This window comes from Pleurodeles waltl, chromosome 4_1, assembly GCF_031143425.1.
Source record: "Pleurodeles waltl isolate 20211129_DDA chromosome 4_1, aPleWal1.hap1.20221129, whole genome shotgun sequence".
Taxonomy (NCBI): domain Eukaryota; kingdom Metazoa; phylum Chordata; class Amphibia; order Caudata; family Salamandridae; genus Pleurodeles; species Pleurodeles waltl.
Genome location: NC_090442.1, coordinates 842,798,687 through 842,815,369, shown reverse-complemented (window position 1 = coordinate 842,815,369; position 16,683 = coordinate 842,798,687). Strand labels below are relative to the sequence as shown.

The 16,683-nt window shown below is 45.8% G+C and overlaps 1 protein-coding gene across 1 annotated transcript in view; it reads left to right on the top strand.

Moving 5' to 3' along the window:
- Positions 1-16,683, top strand: part of LOC138288222 (sodium-coupled monocarboxylate transporter 1-like) — a 237,024-nt gene that overhangs the window by 152,042 nt on the left and 68,299 nt on the right. The window contains exon 8 of the mRNA XM_069229605.1: positions 8,199-8,287. Coding sequence (XP_069085706.1) covers positions 8,199-8,287 — 89 coding nt within the window. The remainder of the gene's footprint in view (positions 1-8,198; positions 8,288-16,683) is intronic.

The following is a 16,683-nucleotide window of genomic DNA, read 5'->3' as shown; positions in this document are numbered from 1 at the left end:
ATGTAAACATTAAACAATGTAAAGCTCAAGGAGGAACCCTGAGGCACCTCACAATTATTTGTACGTTTCTGACATGAAAAGTCCCTCGCATACCTGAAAGCTCCTGTTTGTCGCAAAGGAAGTTAGCCATTTAAGGGCTAACCCTATTATCCCAAATGCTTTAAACTTTTCCACCAGGGCTCGGTGTGAGACAGTAACAAAGGCTGTGCTTAAATCCAATAGGATAAGCACATCCAAACCTCCTTGGTCCAACGTCCTTTTTATATCCTCAGTAGCACAAAAAAGGGCTGTCTCGGTGCTGTATCCATGTCAAAAGGCAGTTTTGGTATGGTGCAGCAATTCATTAGTTTCCTGAAATTTAGAGACCACTCCGTTAAGGATTTTCTCAAGATAGGTCTATAGTTCTCCAATTTATCCTGGTTGTGAGAGGATTTTTTCAATAGTGGTCAAATTACTGCATACTTCCACTCATCCAGCAACTGACCTGATTCCAATAAGGAGTTATACAAAGTCATTGAAGAAGAGATTACATCATCCCCACCTTGTAACAAGATATTTATTGTTGAAGGATCAAGTGAAGAGCCTGATTTTATTGACCTTGCTTTGTCTGCAAATGTCTCATCTACTCAGTATCGGCAAGACCTCTTTCTCCAGAAGGCTTCCTTTAAGGGGAGCACCACTCCAGTCTCTTCTGTTATCACAGCCCCCTGGTGGTCTGCACTCCTAGTGTGAACCCCAGGGCAAGAACCCCCAGGATCCTTCCTCCTGGCTCAGTCTTCCCATGTCCTCAATAACTACACCTGAGATTCCGTGCCCTCACAGTCTGCACGCCAGGATGAACCCCCTTACCCAATGCCCCCAGTGAGGCTCCCTCCTGGCTGAGCTTCTATAATGGGATTGCCTGCACCCCAGAGGGAGTGATCTCTGCCCTCGCCCCAATTCACCCATGATGCTTCCTCTGGGTACAATCCTCCATATCTTCTCTAAGTACAACCTCAAGTTTGGTGTGCTCATATCCTGCATCCCACAGAATGAGAACATATGCCATGATGAGGCTTCCTCCTGGATCAGAAATTCTATTTGTTCCATAAGTACAACTCTGGATTCTATCTTCTCATAGTATGAACCCCAGGATATAAGCTTCTATGCTGCTTCCTCCTGCCTCAGACCCTCTATCTCTTCTATAAATACACCCTTAAGTTTACTGCTGCACCACATGGAATGTGTCTCTACGCCCGAGGCTTAGTTCTTGCTCAGACCCTGCATCGCTTTATAACTAGAGTCCCCATATTCTATGCCCTCATATCTCGCACCTCAAGGAATGAACCCCCTCATTTTATTGAGGTTCTTTTCTGGTTCAATCTTTTCCATAAGTACACCCCCAGGTTCTCTGATCTCATAGCCTAAGCCCCAGGGAATGGACCCCTTGCCCAAGTAAGGCTTCCTCCTGGCTCAGCTTCTCTGCTTTCATACCCTGCGCCCCATACCCTGCACCTAGAGCAAATTGTTCTCCAGGAAACAGTGAGGCTTCCTCCTGACTCAGAACCTGATCTCTTCTAGTACAGCTTACAGGTTCTGTGTCCTCGTAGGCTGCACTACATGGCATGAGCCACCGTGCCCCAGTGAGGCTTCCTCCTGGCTTATACCTCCCTATCTCCCTATCTCTTCCTAACACAGCTCCTAGGTCTTGTATTCTCCCACAGTCTTAAACACCAGGACATTACATCAGTGGGGCTTCCTCCTGGCTCACAGCCCCAGTGTCTTTTAAATGTGCAGGTCCTGGGTTCTGTGACGTCATGGGGCATGAGTCTACGTGTACCAGTAAGCTTCTGTTATTTACTAGAAGAAAGTTCCTTCCTTGTTTACAGTTCAGACTATAGGACATTATATATTTTACTTTAATACATATTTTATTTTTTAAATAAAGGTAAACCCAATTCTCATCCCTACATCTATAATTATAATACCTTCATCAGCTTTATCCCAATTATTTTCAGGGAGAAAAATGTAATTATTCCTGAGGTTGGGCTTACATTCCCTCACCTGCCAAAAAATAGTAACGGCCTACAATTAATAAAGCTTCGGCCAATGGTCAGTAGGTCAAGGGAGCATCGGGATGACAAAGTTTAGGAACCACTGACTTATAATGACATCAATAGAAGGGGATTGTAACACAGCCAACCTAGCAGATCTGACCCTCTTCCCGCTCTCATCCCGCTCTCATCAATGCCTGTCCTCGACCAAAAGATCTCAGTGTGGATGGTCTTCAGCTGAACGAAAACTGAGTGAATAGACAAGGAAATCATAATTGTCATAACCTTACCTGCAGAGTTGATCAAAGCTGCCAGCATACCATAACCCATAATATCTATCTCTCACACTTCTTCATCCATCACACTGCTAACCGCTGCATCCTCTAACACAATAATCTAACTTTGGAGGTTGTTAAAAATTTCATGGAAACACTGCCCACAAAGGATTTAAAATGAATGCAACACTCTTCAAACCACATAACCTATACGGGGTAGCATGCTACCTGTGCAGGTAAGTGTTTCAACTCTCCTCATAGGGATAGTAAGCACTATATAAATACAGGTGCACTCTGGCCTACCAAATACCAAGCGTTTTGCTGGGCTAACAGGGTGTTGGCTGTTCTCTGCTGGCGGGGGCCCATTTTGTTGCTGGGTATCTTCCAGTTATGTGCCTACTTGCAGCACTTGTAAATAAACAAGGCAAAAACAAATAATTTTGAAGTAAGCTTTAAGCACACTATTTCTTGCATGTAGCACTAAAGGAGCCTTACCCAGAAGAATAAAAACAAAATAAGCATTACAAAGTCAATAGTGGATAGCTGCATGCAAGAATAAGTAAACGGGCAGATGAATGCAAGCTTGACTTCAAGTCTGAGTGACAGTGCATGCAGGATGAATCAACACCTCGTCAGGGACGTTAAGGGCTATATAAATGTAATTTAAACACCAGGGGCCAGATGTGCAAAACTTGTTAAGTGCTCGCAAACAATCGGATTCACAGAATCGGCCCATTTGCGACCACTAAAAAGCTATTTGGCATGTACAAAGGCCCAATTTACAATTTGGTAACCTAGTTGATACCATTTGTAATGTGTAACAGGTAAAGGTAACCCTGGGAGCTTTACTCTTCAGCCCATAGTGCCTGGAGCTCCATGTCAATCAACCTGTTACCTTAAACTTTCCCATGGTTTCACGTGGTGGGGTGGAGTCAGTGGTGCTTGTTGAGTAAGGAGAGGCTGGGGTGGAAAAGCAAGAGGATGGCTTTCAGTCAATAGAATTCAAAGAATATCAAAGAAAATGGTTAGCCCAGCTGCTGAAGAGCCTCTTTGTGTTGATGAATTCTAACCTCGTAGAAGTGACATTGCCTGTTACTTTGGAAGCTTTTCAGAGTCATGTGGGGTGTTCTAATACTATTTCAGTAATTATAATTTAAAATACTTGGTACCTTATAAATTTTACATTGATGAAATCCATTTTACATGGATGACATGGTTAGAGTTCATATTCGCTACACCTAGTTCTCTTTTAAGATAATGATTGTGAAATCTGAAGACAGCTCCAGGTGACAAATAAAGGTCCACGTTTGATTACAAATATGTTCCGCATGGCGTAAATAGTTAAAAAGCTATTTAAAAAGGTTATGTAGCAGGATAAGGACACTGGACCTTCAGAACCCTTTAGATCAACTCTATTGGTCAGGAGATATGCGCTGTATGGTGCTTTAAGTGCATTGAAGAATACTGTTTGATGCAGACCTCACGATTTTGGGTTATTTCGTAGGAAGTACTGCTGAAAGTTCTACAAGCATGACCCTTCGGTACTTGGAGTTCCTGTATTTTGTCCTGGATTGCTTTCTGTAGTATATGGGGCACTCTAAGGCATGTTCAGTGTAGATCACAAAGCACTATCTCAATAATGATTACTCTGTAAAAGCAACTAGATTCCAAGGCTAAAAGACCTTATACATGTTGTAGTTTGCTAGACAATGATCAGTTGCCGCCACCAATTATGGAACATACTTCAAAATGGCTCTGCATGTAGCAGACTCATTTCAGCTGAGTGCCTGGCAAAATTCTGAGTTTTGACACAAACTCTGCATATCTGCAAGTATTGAAGAAGGAATTAATTAAGCGTAAGTACAGTTAGACCAAACGCCAAGCTTTAAGGAGCAATGGTTCATGTTATGTCAGAGTCCAATTTTAATGATTTAGATCATGTTGGATATCAACAATATTTACAATTATAAATTTCAGGGCAAATCCTTAAGAATTAGTATGCGGCTAAAAATGATAAAAAATACTACAAACTATAATAAATTAATTCATTAGGAGTGACTATGCCAAAACAACCAATTTATCAATTTTACATGTTTTAAATTTAAGACCGAGGTTTTTAAAATCGATTTCTAGCTTCCTTCACCATCAGGCTCGAACAAACAGAAAGAACATGCATAATATCTCGAATCCCACCACTGCAGAAATCACACATTTCAGTCTTATTTCCTTTATCGGACTAGTATTTTTAAAAAATTATTTAAGGGTAAAATGCCCAATCTTAACATAAGTAAAAATTGTCTAACTCTGTGTTCCAGGGCTAACTTTACGTATTCTTGAATCTGCTTAAAGGATATACTGCCAGAGTAAGCCTTATATATTTCTAGCACTGAACAGAGACTAATATCACTAGTGTAGCTTATTCTGATAGAAGTATTTTTTAGAAACAATTTAAGTTGTGCGGGTGCCCACATCTGTTAGTGGCCAATAGTGCATTGTAATTGTGCTAGAGCAACCTTGAGATTTTTATTGAAGGTGTAGCTATTTACTTTCCATGAAATGTTTCCTAAACGTCTCTCAAGGTGCTTTCAGGTAGATGTAATAAGTTGTAAGCCCATCTCATTACATTTGACAGAGATGATGAATAGACACTAGTAAGGGTAAGTTCTAACCGTAGAGCTTGAACAGGAATTACTTGACTTAAAGAAATTACCATCCAGAGAAACTTCTTTCGAATAAACTTAGACCTGACCATTTACCTATTGGGATATATTCATGGGCATAAGGCAAAATAGGGGGTATCTTTGCTCGATAAATATCCACAAGGGCTTTGAAGTGTCATCTGCCAGAAGAACTATAACATTTTTTAAAACACCTGTGTGAGCTATTGCCTTGGTACCTATATGCAAGAAATGTGGCGTGTTTTCTAGAGACTGGAAAAAGATCCTTCCTAGTTATGTGTGTGTTTTTGCTATGTCCAGGAGTATTCCACCCAGCCTCCAATTAAAAGCACAATACCACTTATTTCCTCTGAATGGCAGCACCTGGTTTCAGCAACATTTCTTTTCAAGTAACTAAATAGGACATCAAAGTTATGCTGAAGACCAATGGAAGTAAGGTCAATGATTACAACATCATCAGCATGCATCATGTAAACTAATTCATCCACTTCAGGTGGATACATCTCTTCATATTTCGAAGCAGGACGAATAGCAGTGGTTCCTATTGGTTGCAGCTTTTGTCCGAGGACAGACATGCAAGACATAAAGCAGTCCAAGAAATTGACATCCAGGTATAGTGTCTCTGCTCTAAGTTTATACTCTTTGCCAATTTCAACCAGCCAGGCAACCAAAATGGTGCATATTCCTGCTGTGGCAACTGGCTGCTTTCGCGTGTAGAATGCTTTTGGTCCATGCCTCACCTCTGTTTCACAAAGGAACGGATGAATATCTTCAAAGTATGTTTCAGAAGAAATCAGTAAATCAGTAGCTGATTCAGAGTGTTCCTGTTTGATCTTGTGTTAATTTGTCAGTTTCATCTACCACTTGGGACTGGGAAGACGTGTCTGTCACCACAGGCGAACGAGATGCAGAAACAGAATAAAATAATTGTACTCAGCACTTGGATCCAGAGGTGGTTTAGAAGGCTCTACAGTAGCGACATTTGTCCTTTTCACCTCTTGGCTCATCCACATAGATTGTGAAACGCTATTTATTGGGCAGACATGTAGGAAAGTTATTATCATGGACAGGTATTACATTATCAGCCCTTGTAAAAATGCAACCGATGGTGCACCTTGGAAAAATGCATGTCTGAGCTTCTCATTCTCAGTCAGCATCTCCAAGTACAGCTCTCTCGTGAAGTTGTTGAGGCAACAGGATCGGCTGAGGTACGTTCTCCTTCGTTATGGCAAAGAGCAGCTAGGAGTTTTGCTGACCATACGAGGTGGCACTGAAGAACCTATTTTAGGAAGTGGTACAACACAATTTTGGGGCACAAGATTAGATGGCAAGGTGCTCTGGGTCTGTGCGGCTGGTGAGCAGGCAGACAGGCAGGGATGGTCTGGCCATTATTACCTAAAAAGAAAAAATCCTCAGAACAATCTCCTAACTCCTGAAATATGCCTGATGCGAGGCTAAGATATGAATTTAGAGTACCATTTGTGTTAAAATCTGTTGCCAGTAAGCCAGCCCTTTTTGTGCAAGGACCTGGTCAACACTGTGGCCAACTTACAGGGTTTATGGAAACGTCTGCCTTGCGACCATATGTATCGGGCACCAAGGGGAGAGTCCAGTAACATCAAAGGCTATGCCAGCTTTGGATGACCCAATAACCAATACTAGTGGCTCTGTGAACATCAGGAGAGCAAGGAAATGGGTGAAAAGGACAGCACCATATTAATGGCACATACTGTCACCAGTTAGGTCCCGACTACATGAGCGTCAAACCCACCAGGATAAGAGAAGGATATGTTGATGTTAAGATACAGACCTCTGTATGAAACCTTTATATAAAATGTGAACCAGATGTGTTAATTCTCAGGTGTTTTACAGTTATATGGGCTCCTAGCAGTGGAGGTTTGTGTATTAGTTCTGACAGAGATAGGTAAGGTGAACTGCATTTTCGATACTTAAGTCCTTCGTATAAAAGTCGGAGAAGCAGCTTTCGTGGCCTGCTGCATGAATAGCATACTCAGGGGGTCATTCTGACCCTGGCGGTAAATACCGCCAGGGCGGAGGTTGGCGGTAGCACCGCCAACAGGCTGGCGGTGCACCGCCGGGCATTCTGACCGCGGCGGTACAGCCGCGGCCAGAAGCGGAAAGCCGGCGGTGTACAGCCGACTTTCCGCTGCCCATGGGAATCCACCATGCTGCGCCGCCATGGGGATTCTGACACCGCATACCGCCATCCTGTTCCTGGCGGTTCGCCCGGCTGGAACAGGATGGCGGTATGGGGTGCCGTGGGGCCCCTGGGGGCCCCTGCAGTGGCCATGCCAATGGCATGGGCACTGCAGGGGCCCCCGTAAGAGGGCCCCACAAAGAATTTCAGTGTCTGCTCTGCAGACACTGAAATTCGCGACGGGTGCAACTGCACCCGTCGCACCTTCCCACTCCGCCGGCTCCATTCTGAGCCGGCGTCCTCGTGGGAAGGGTGTTTCCCGCTGGGCTGGCGGGCGGACTTTCAGCGGTCGCCCGCCAGCCCAGTGGGAAACCCAGAATGACCGCCGCGGTCTTTTGACCGCGGTACGGTCTTCTGGCGGTTCCCGCTTGGCGGGCGGCTACCGCCGCCAGCCAAGCTTAGAATCACCCCCTCAATGTCTTTAGACTGTATAGAGGCAGTGATAACAGGTTTCTGTTTTCTCAAGTTATAATTATTTATAGAATGTGGCAAATACGACCTTTTTTAAGTTGTATATGTAATTTCACACTTTTTGGGAACATTTATAACATGAAATAGATACAGCACCAAGTAAGTGACGCATACTGAGGGATCGACGTCTAACTGCTTCAGTAAATATCTCATCCTTTGCCAACTCGTGTGATTGGAACCTGAGGTTCACAAAATGAAAATTATTATCGGGAATACTTTCCAAAACTCACATGGTTCCGACTCCGGTGGATCCTTGTTGGGAACCCCACAACCAACAAATGACCTCTGAACTGATGCACATAGTAAATCAAATGTTCCTGCTAATGTTTCAGGTTGAAAAGGATGTGTGGATAACCTGTTGTTTCAATGCTTCAGCATAATCATTCAAATAGATAAAATGTATATGTTTTCTTACGAACTGCGGCAGAGACAAAAATGAGGCATCTCTTCAAATCTGTTTACCTTCAGGAAGAAGTGCATTTTGTGATGACTTTAATACAATTTGTATTTTTTCCATTTTTAGCTTTTGCCATATTTGGTAATGGACATTCTGCAAAACTATCCTGGTGTTCCTGGGTTATTTGTGGCATGTGCTTATAGTGGAACATTGAGGTAATTTTCCCACATTTACTTCTTTATTAACTTAGTGCAGACTTTAAGTCATCCAGCTACTTCAGAATGCTTGCTAAGCTGACTAGTAGGATTGGTATTGGTGTATGTATGGAACATGTGCTTGCTGATATGCGCAATAATGCATTTGGAATACTTCTCTGAAGTGCTCCACTGTTTGTTTATTGAGGTCTGGGGCCGTATTACCAAGAGTGCCTCCTTGGCACAATGGATCTGTGCACCTACTTGTTGCACCCATGGGGCACTCTGCAGATGCTTGAACGACCCCTCCTGTTTTAAAAAAATATATATTTATTGCAATTTTTTCAACGATGCAAGAAAATAGGAAATTACAGTTGTATTTCAAGATTACGTGGTTACACACTTATTTTCATGTTCCGATATTCATCCGTCATGTATTTGCGTTTTAAGTAATGCTATTATTGGTTTTTTATTTAAACGAGGCATTTTGATAACATTGTGTACTCAGGAAATACTATATGATTTATAACCTAGACATAATGAAAGAGGACTAGAAGTGGAGAGAGAGAAGAGACGCGTGAGATTAAGATAGGTTAAGGTGAGTGTCTGCGCAGAGGGGAGGAGGGGGAAAGGGAGGAAGGGGCGCAGCACACACCGTGCGCAAGCTTATCCTCCGATGGCACCCAGAGTAGGGTGATATATGCACTCTATGTGATTTCAATTCTGGGTATGCTGGGGCAATCCAACGAACATACACGTTCGGGGGGGGGGTGCCGGCTGTGCGAGCACGCATGTAAGTTGAGACCTCCAAGGGTGGGGTCGTCCCAGGTAGCTGGAGCATTTATGTGCTTCCCTCATATGATTTAATTTATTATCAGAGTGCTGCTGTATTCCGCAGTAACCTACGTCTTGTGTTCCTGCAATTACAATTATTACAATTATGCTCGCTGTGTGGCTCCGTGCTGCATTTACTAGTGTAATTGACTGTGCCACCATTTCAGGTATGTTCTATGGATTATTCAACGTTATCCATCAGTATTGTTTATTCATGGGGGTAGTTTATCGTCTTTGTTTTCCAAAGTTATCAGAAAGGAGTTCCAGGTTTCTACGCCCTTGATCTGTACTCCTTTGTCCTGTAGTGATTGCAGTGTTTGTGCTTCCGCTTTTGCCCAGCGTAGTAGCTCGGTTTGCCACTGATAAATGCTTGGCGCGCTGGGCGCTTTCCAATGCATGGCTATCAGGCGCCTATACATCACTAGTGCTAACGCTATGCATCTGTGTGTCTGTTTACGTTTTTTAGATCTTACCCCTATTCCTAGTAGGCATAACTCCGGGCTGGGAGACATTGGAGTGTCAGTCCACTCATGCGCAGAATTGGCGGGCACTCCCACGTCATGTGAAAAAAGGTGGCTTCTGTGATGCCACATCTAGGGCACATCTGTGGTGTTTAGGGAAACATACGTGCCAATCGATGCGGTGACAAGTATGCTTGGTGTACGTAATTGAACTGGGTATAGCGGAATCGGGGGTTAAGTGACACTTCATATATCATTTTCATAGCTTGGTTCCATGTTTGTGTTGGGATCGGTTCTGAAAGTACTTGATCTCATCTGTTTTTTGCTTGTTCCTGCCCATGCTCAGCATGTGTTGTCAGAATTCTATATATTTTCGATACATTTATTGGGATGGCTACATTATCTAATAAATCATGTAGTATAGGGGACGTTTTTGGTTCATTGTGCCCACTGTTCCAGCTTGAACGTACTAAGTGTTGTAATGCGCTGAATGCTATGAAGCTTCCTTGTCCCAAGTTAAGAGCTTTAGCCAGTGTCTCGTATGTTAGGAGGCGTCCTTCGCCATAAATATCGCCCACTGTTTGAATGCCCTTTTCGGGCCACGTATTCAGGCCTACCTCTACTGCTATATCTTCGATTTTTGGAATGGCCAATAGTGGGATCTTCGGGGAATACTGCGTTTTTTTGTCCCCAACTAATGCAATGCGTCCCCAGACCCAATAGGCCATATTCAGTAAAATGTTTTGTGTGTGCATTGATCTGGATCGGTTCATCAAATAATGTAGTATACTGGTTTGACCTAGGTCTATGAGTACTGTCTGTGTTTCTTCACTTGTAGGATTTCCAAGCCATTTAAACACCCATTGTAACTGGGCGGAAGCATAGTATAGTTCAAATCTTGGTGCCCCTAGCCCTCCCGATGTAAGTGGTTGTTGTATTTTCGTTAACGCCACACGTCGGCGGCCTTTGCCCCATATTAAATCAGTTAGTATACTGTTCAGTGGTTTAAAAAAATGGAGCGCCATAAAGAAATACAGCAGGCGCAGTAATATTATCATCTTCGCTATGGCCACTCTTCCCATGGGTGAGAGTGGGAGCGAGCACCAGAAAGATAGTGAGCCCCAAACGGACCGAATCACTTGTCCCAGGTTACCATCCTTGAGGTCCTGTGGATCGTGATATACATTTATTCCCAAGTATCTAAAAGTCGTGTAACACCATTTCAGGTCCCCCGGGCTGGAGGTCAAACGGTGTGTTTCCGGCACCGGTCGCATTGGGAATAGGCAGGATTTTGGCCAGTTCACTTTTAATCCGGACACCAACCCAAATTGGTGTAGCAGTTTCAATAAGCCAGATAGAGATGCAGTGTAATTTCGTAAGAATATTAATGCGTAGTGACACTATGTGATGTGTGTGTCCGTCCAGAATGCCCCATACCGGGGCTAATGCTCATAGCCGGGCAGCTAAAGGTTCAATGGCGAGAGCAAATAATAGTGGGGATAACGGGCAACCCTGTCTGGTGCCTCTTTCAATATTGAACTTCTCGGATGTCATGTCACCTGTCTTGACTCTCGCTGTTGGTTTAGAGTATAGAACCCTGACCCAGCTGATGTATGTCCTGCCAAATCCTATGCGGTTTAGCGTTTCTATCAGGAAGGGCCATCCCAGCGTATCAAACGCTTTTTCAATATCTAACGATACTGCTACTTGATTGTATTCGCCCTCTGGGGTGTTTGCCAGTAGTCGTAGTAGATTCCGTATGTTGATGAAAGTGTTGCGGCCAGGAATGAATCCGGACTGGCCTTGATGGACCAGGTCCGGCAACCCTGGGAGCAGACGGTTTGCAAGTATTTTGCCTAGCAACTTACAGTCTGTGTTCAGCAGCGATAGTGGTCTGTATGAGCGAACGTCTAATGGATCTCGACCTGACTTAGGTAGCACCGCTAACAGCGCCTCTCTCAGAGTGTCAGGTAATTGACCGTGTTTTAAGGCCTCAGTTAGCATTCCTAGGTATGGGGTTAATGTTTGTGCCGAGAATGCGCTATAATACTCTATGGGGATGCCATTGCTGCCTGCTGCTTTGCCATGTACTAGTTGTTGCAGAGCTTGCTGTATCTCTGCCAGATCGATCGGTTTCTCTAGGTCCGCCACCTGTGCGGGAGTTAAGCGATTTAAGTTTATCCCACTGAAGAACTAATTTAACTGTTCTGTAGAGGGGGGGGGGTGGAGCCCTGTATAATGTGCAGTAGTACTCTCTGAAGGCGCTATTTATTTCTGCTTGGGAGTTTACTATTGTCCCTGTGTCAAGGCGGATGGCCCCTATGGGGGAGTTCCATCGTTCGTTCTTTAGCAGCCATGCCAGAAGTTTACTTGATCTATCGCCTTCTGAGTGTGTACGAGCCAAATAGTGGCAGTAGTCGTATTGTCTTAGGCGCCGATCCGCCTGGTTCCATTCTGTTCGTAGTCTAGTGAGCTCTGTCTCTGCAATTATGCTCTTTGCTTGTTTTTGATCTGCGGTGCGGACATCCTGCTCCAACTGACGGAGCTCTTGCGTCAGTGTTTTTCTTATTCCCAGTGCCATCGAGATACATGTGCCCCATGTGCCTTGTGTGTGTCCCATTCATTTGCTCTGGAACTCGTTGTCTCATTGTTTAGGGTGAAATATGAGGCAATGTGAGTAGCTATTTATTTTCTGAACGGGGGATCCTGCAATAGTCGTGGTTGGAGACGCCAGGTTGGAATGCAAGCCCGTGGTCTGCCCCATGTAATGTGGGCAATGAGTGGACAATGATCTGATATTACCTTTGCAGTATATTCCGCGCCCATGATTCTGTGTGTCAGGTCCTGTGAGCTAAGTATTAAATCTATTCGGGTGTGTAGTAAATGTATGGGGGAGTGGTACGAGTATTCTCTTTCTAGAGGGTGTAGATGTCTCCATACGTCTATTAGGCGTCGATCTGTTATCCATGACTGTAGCATCTCTGAGTTTTTCCTCACTGGGGCGGGCACTAGTGGGGGGTGTGATCTGTCCATATCTATTTGTGGGACGCAGTTCATGTCCCCACCCCAAATACTGGGCAAAGTTAAGTCGTTTGATAGGTGTGAGATCGTGTCGCGTAGGAATTCGCCCTGCTTGACATGCGGGACGTATATCCCATTAATTATTAGCGGTTCACCGTCCAGTGAGCCCACTAGTTGTATAAACCTGCCTTCTTTATCCGTTATGCTGCGTTCTACTGTGTATGGGACCCCTGGGGCTATCCAAATCAGTACTCCTCTTGCAAAGGTCGATGTCCCTGAACCATATATTTGTCCCACCCATTTCTTCTCTATATGTTTAATATCTTCTGGTGTGACATGTGTTTCTTGTAGTTTGGCAATGTGTATGTGGTGGCGTTTTAAGTGTGCGAAAATTCTATTACGTTTGGACGTTCCCGCCATTCCCTTCACATTCCAGGTTAATATGTTATATATAGGCTCTTGGTGCATTATATTTTATGGTATTGTCTCTTCCTGTCAGGTTCACCTGAGGGGCTATTGGTCCGATCTTCCTGCCTTCACCGTGGCCCTCCTCCGAGTACCCACACCCATCGCCGTCTCCCCCCATCCCGAGCCCCGCGCAGGGTGACACCGACCTTAGAGCATTGGGATAGACCCCGATATAAAAAGGAAAGAGTAAGGAGAGCAACAAAAAAGGATATATGGGGCAGTGCCCAACTTTGAACGGTGTGGCACAACTGGTGCCTAAACTTGAGTCTGTTCAGTTCAGTTCCATTCAGGTACGGTTCAGGTGGTGGGGGACTTGGATCATGGAGGCCGGGCACCTCGTTGGCCCACCACCGCGATGTTTTTTTTTTTTTTTTTTTTCCTGTGATGTCCAGGGATGTCATCGTTTTGTCCGGCTGTAGGTTCTTGCAGTCTGTAGTGTCCGCATCGGGTCTGGTCTTGTTATGGAGTGCCCATGTGTGTCAGTTTCCACATATGGAGGGGGGGAGTTCAGCTCTGATGGCCCCGGGTCGACGGACCCTTTCAGGATAATTTCTGTGAGTCTTCAGATTTCGTCTGCCAGGCGTGGAGTGAGGTTGGGGCCACAAAGCAGTTGGGAAAGGGAGGAGCTAGAGCCACTGCACTGTGAGCCGCTGTCATTTATGTCTGCTTCGCTTTTAGTGTCTGATAGCGATCTTGCAAATGTACTAGTGTCTCTTACGGTTTTCGCCTGGTCGGCTGCCATCTGTGACTTTGTTGGACGCGCTGTGGTATTTTTTTTTTTCTTTCTCCTAGAGCTAGGAGTGATCCATTCCTCTTTTGCTGTGTCGTCATTGGGTGACTCAACTAGGCCCTTAGCATGGATCCATGTCCATGCATCTTCAGGAGTGGGGAACATTAGTGTTTTTTCGTCCACTATTATCCGGAGACGAGCTGGGAACATAAGTGAGTAAGTGATTTTGTGCTCACGCAATAATTGTTTAATTTTGACATATGATGCTCTTTTACGCTGTACTTCGATTGTGTAGTCTGGATAAGCAGTGACGTTGCTGTTCTCCAGACTGACTGTGCCTGAGGTTCTGAAATGTTGAAGGACTAGGTCTCCGTCTCTGTAATTTAGGAAACGCGCTATCAGAGGGCGAGGTGGTGTGCCCGGTCGCGGAGGTCTACCAGGAATCCTGTGTGCTCTTTCCACCACTGGTGCCCTAACGGAGTCTTGCTTTTTCATTATATTTTTCAGCCAATTTTCTAAAATTTCCTCAGCATTTGGTGCTTCTGTACGTTCTGGTATTCCTAGGAATCTGATGTTATTGCGTCTGGAGCGACCCTCTGCTTCCTCAGCTCTGCGTTGTAGTTGCGTCATTTCCATTTCCATTTGTTGGATTTTAGTTCTCATATTTGCGATCTCCGGTTGGGCCGTTTTTGGTGCTAATTCAGTGTTGTGGACCCTGTCCGTTAGCTTGCGATGATCTGCACGTAGTAGTGTGACCTCCATGACCGCCATGTCGATTTTACCTTCAAGTGAGGATTTAGTGTCCATTATTGCTTGTAGGAGCTTGTCGAATTGCAAAGAGTGGGTGCGCAGCTTTTCGTTCACCTGAAGGAGTGTGGTAATTTGCGTGTCGGATTCACCAGCGGCGGGGGGGATACCTCCGTCCATGTGGTTCCCTGGTTTGGGCTGTTTTGGCTTAACCATTATGTCCTGCGGCAGTAGGCACTGCTGATCTGTTCGTTGAGGCTGGTTTTGGTTAGGATTACCAGAGGGGCGTAATGCGCACTGGTGATTTAAAGACCACTTACATCTGAGTGACTACGTAGGTACAGGCTACATGGAGGGCTGTATATGCCTATTATGGTTGTGCCTCCTTTGGAAGCTCCAGGGAACTTGATTTGACAAGATTTCTAGCGAGATTCTTGATCCGTTGTGATATCTGATGTGAGCTCATTCGCCGGCGGAACAGGATTGGAGAGCCCTCAATCGCTGTTATCGGGGTGCTAGAGAGCCAACCCCAGGATGCGCATCGTTTAGTCTTTATGTCTGGTGGGTTGGTGATTTACTCAATTTCAATTGTGAGAGTGATCTGTGAGGTCCTATTGTGCCTCCCGTTTTTTAGCCACCTTTGTGTACATTTACCTCATGGCTTGTTTCCTTCTGCAGGTGTTTGAGGGGTTACACATAGACCCCACCGATCCACGCAGTGAATTGGCAAGGGGTAAGCAACTAACAACAGTTCTGTGGTCTCTTTGCGGCCCTCTCACATTTCCATATGTTGCACCCCAGGGGAGTTGAAAGGGCCTTGTTACTCTGATCACGGTCACTTTACAGTGGCTAGTATCTTCTCCTTGCTTGGTAGCGTGATTATTTGTTCATTTCCATTTATTTATTGATTTTAAAAAAAAAAAAAATGTTATTCTTCTTTACTGTTTCCTGGCAAAATCCCACCCTGAATCCGTTGATTACTCCGACGGGACGACCTTCTTCCAGGGCTCCCGCCCACCTGGTGCCGCTCCTCTGCTGCTCCGGTGCAGTCTGCTGGCCAAGGTGATCCGAGCACAATTAAGTCACGGGGGGAGCGGCCGCCCCCCGAGCCAGCGTGTGCGGGCGAGGCCGCGACACGCCTGTTGATTTTCTTCGGGAGCCCCGGTCAGGGCGCCCACGGTAGGGAGGCACAACTCCGCCCGCGACCGCCCCGAGAATAGGCCGGCCGAGGAGTCGGGCAGCAGCGCCTGGCGACAAAGGGCATCCGCAGCCCCTCCGGCCCGTGTGGCCCAGGCCCCCTGGCCTGTGTAAGTCCAAGCGGTCTGCCTCCCGCCTCCGGGACGCCGAGCAGGGCGCACATGGCCCGATGGCCCAGCTCGGCCCCACTCTGCCGCGGGGATAGGCTCGACCAGAGACCCGGGAGGCTCACGCACGGCAAACTGTCAGCGCTCACCTTCTCTCTGGGGTCCGCGGCCCAGGCCCGTCCGGTGCCAGCATCGATAATCGATCCCGTGCGGTCTTGCTTGCTTCGTCGACAAATTGGAGAGCCCCTACGTGTAAAGGGGCCTCCGTGCGTTGCAGGTATGAGTGTAGGGCATCACATGGGTCAGCATTTTAGCAGATTTTCGGTGGGCCGTGAGCGGAGCTCTGAGTTCAAGCGTCCGCTCCGGCCGCCATCTTGTCCACCGTACGACCCCTTCTGTAATACAGATTGGACCAGTGCATATGCAATACTGGTGTGATTTCAGGGGTATGTTTCTTTGCCTCCAAGCAATATTAAGGATGGGAGTGCAGAGGAAAAGAGGCTATCTGGATTCATACTGACTGTGTGTCACAAACAGGTGTCAAAACAAAACATGAGGGCTACACTTGGGACAGGGGAACTGGGTCATATGGGTCCTCCATGCAGACGAGTCACTTACTGCACCTGCTTGCAAGAGGATGTCTGCCCCCCTTTCAAATGCAGACTGGTTGCTATATGCACAGGTAAAGGCAGACTGCTAGCTTCAATCAGCTGGTCCGCCTTTCACTAATGTGCTGCCCCAAGGTAAGTTCATGGTGATAGGGCACACTGACTTAGTCTGTGCCCGGCATGCTTAGTTAAACATGTGCTGTGGTGCAGACCCTAACTAAACAGCAACAGTGGTTGCCTAGGC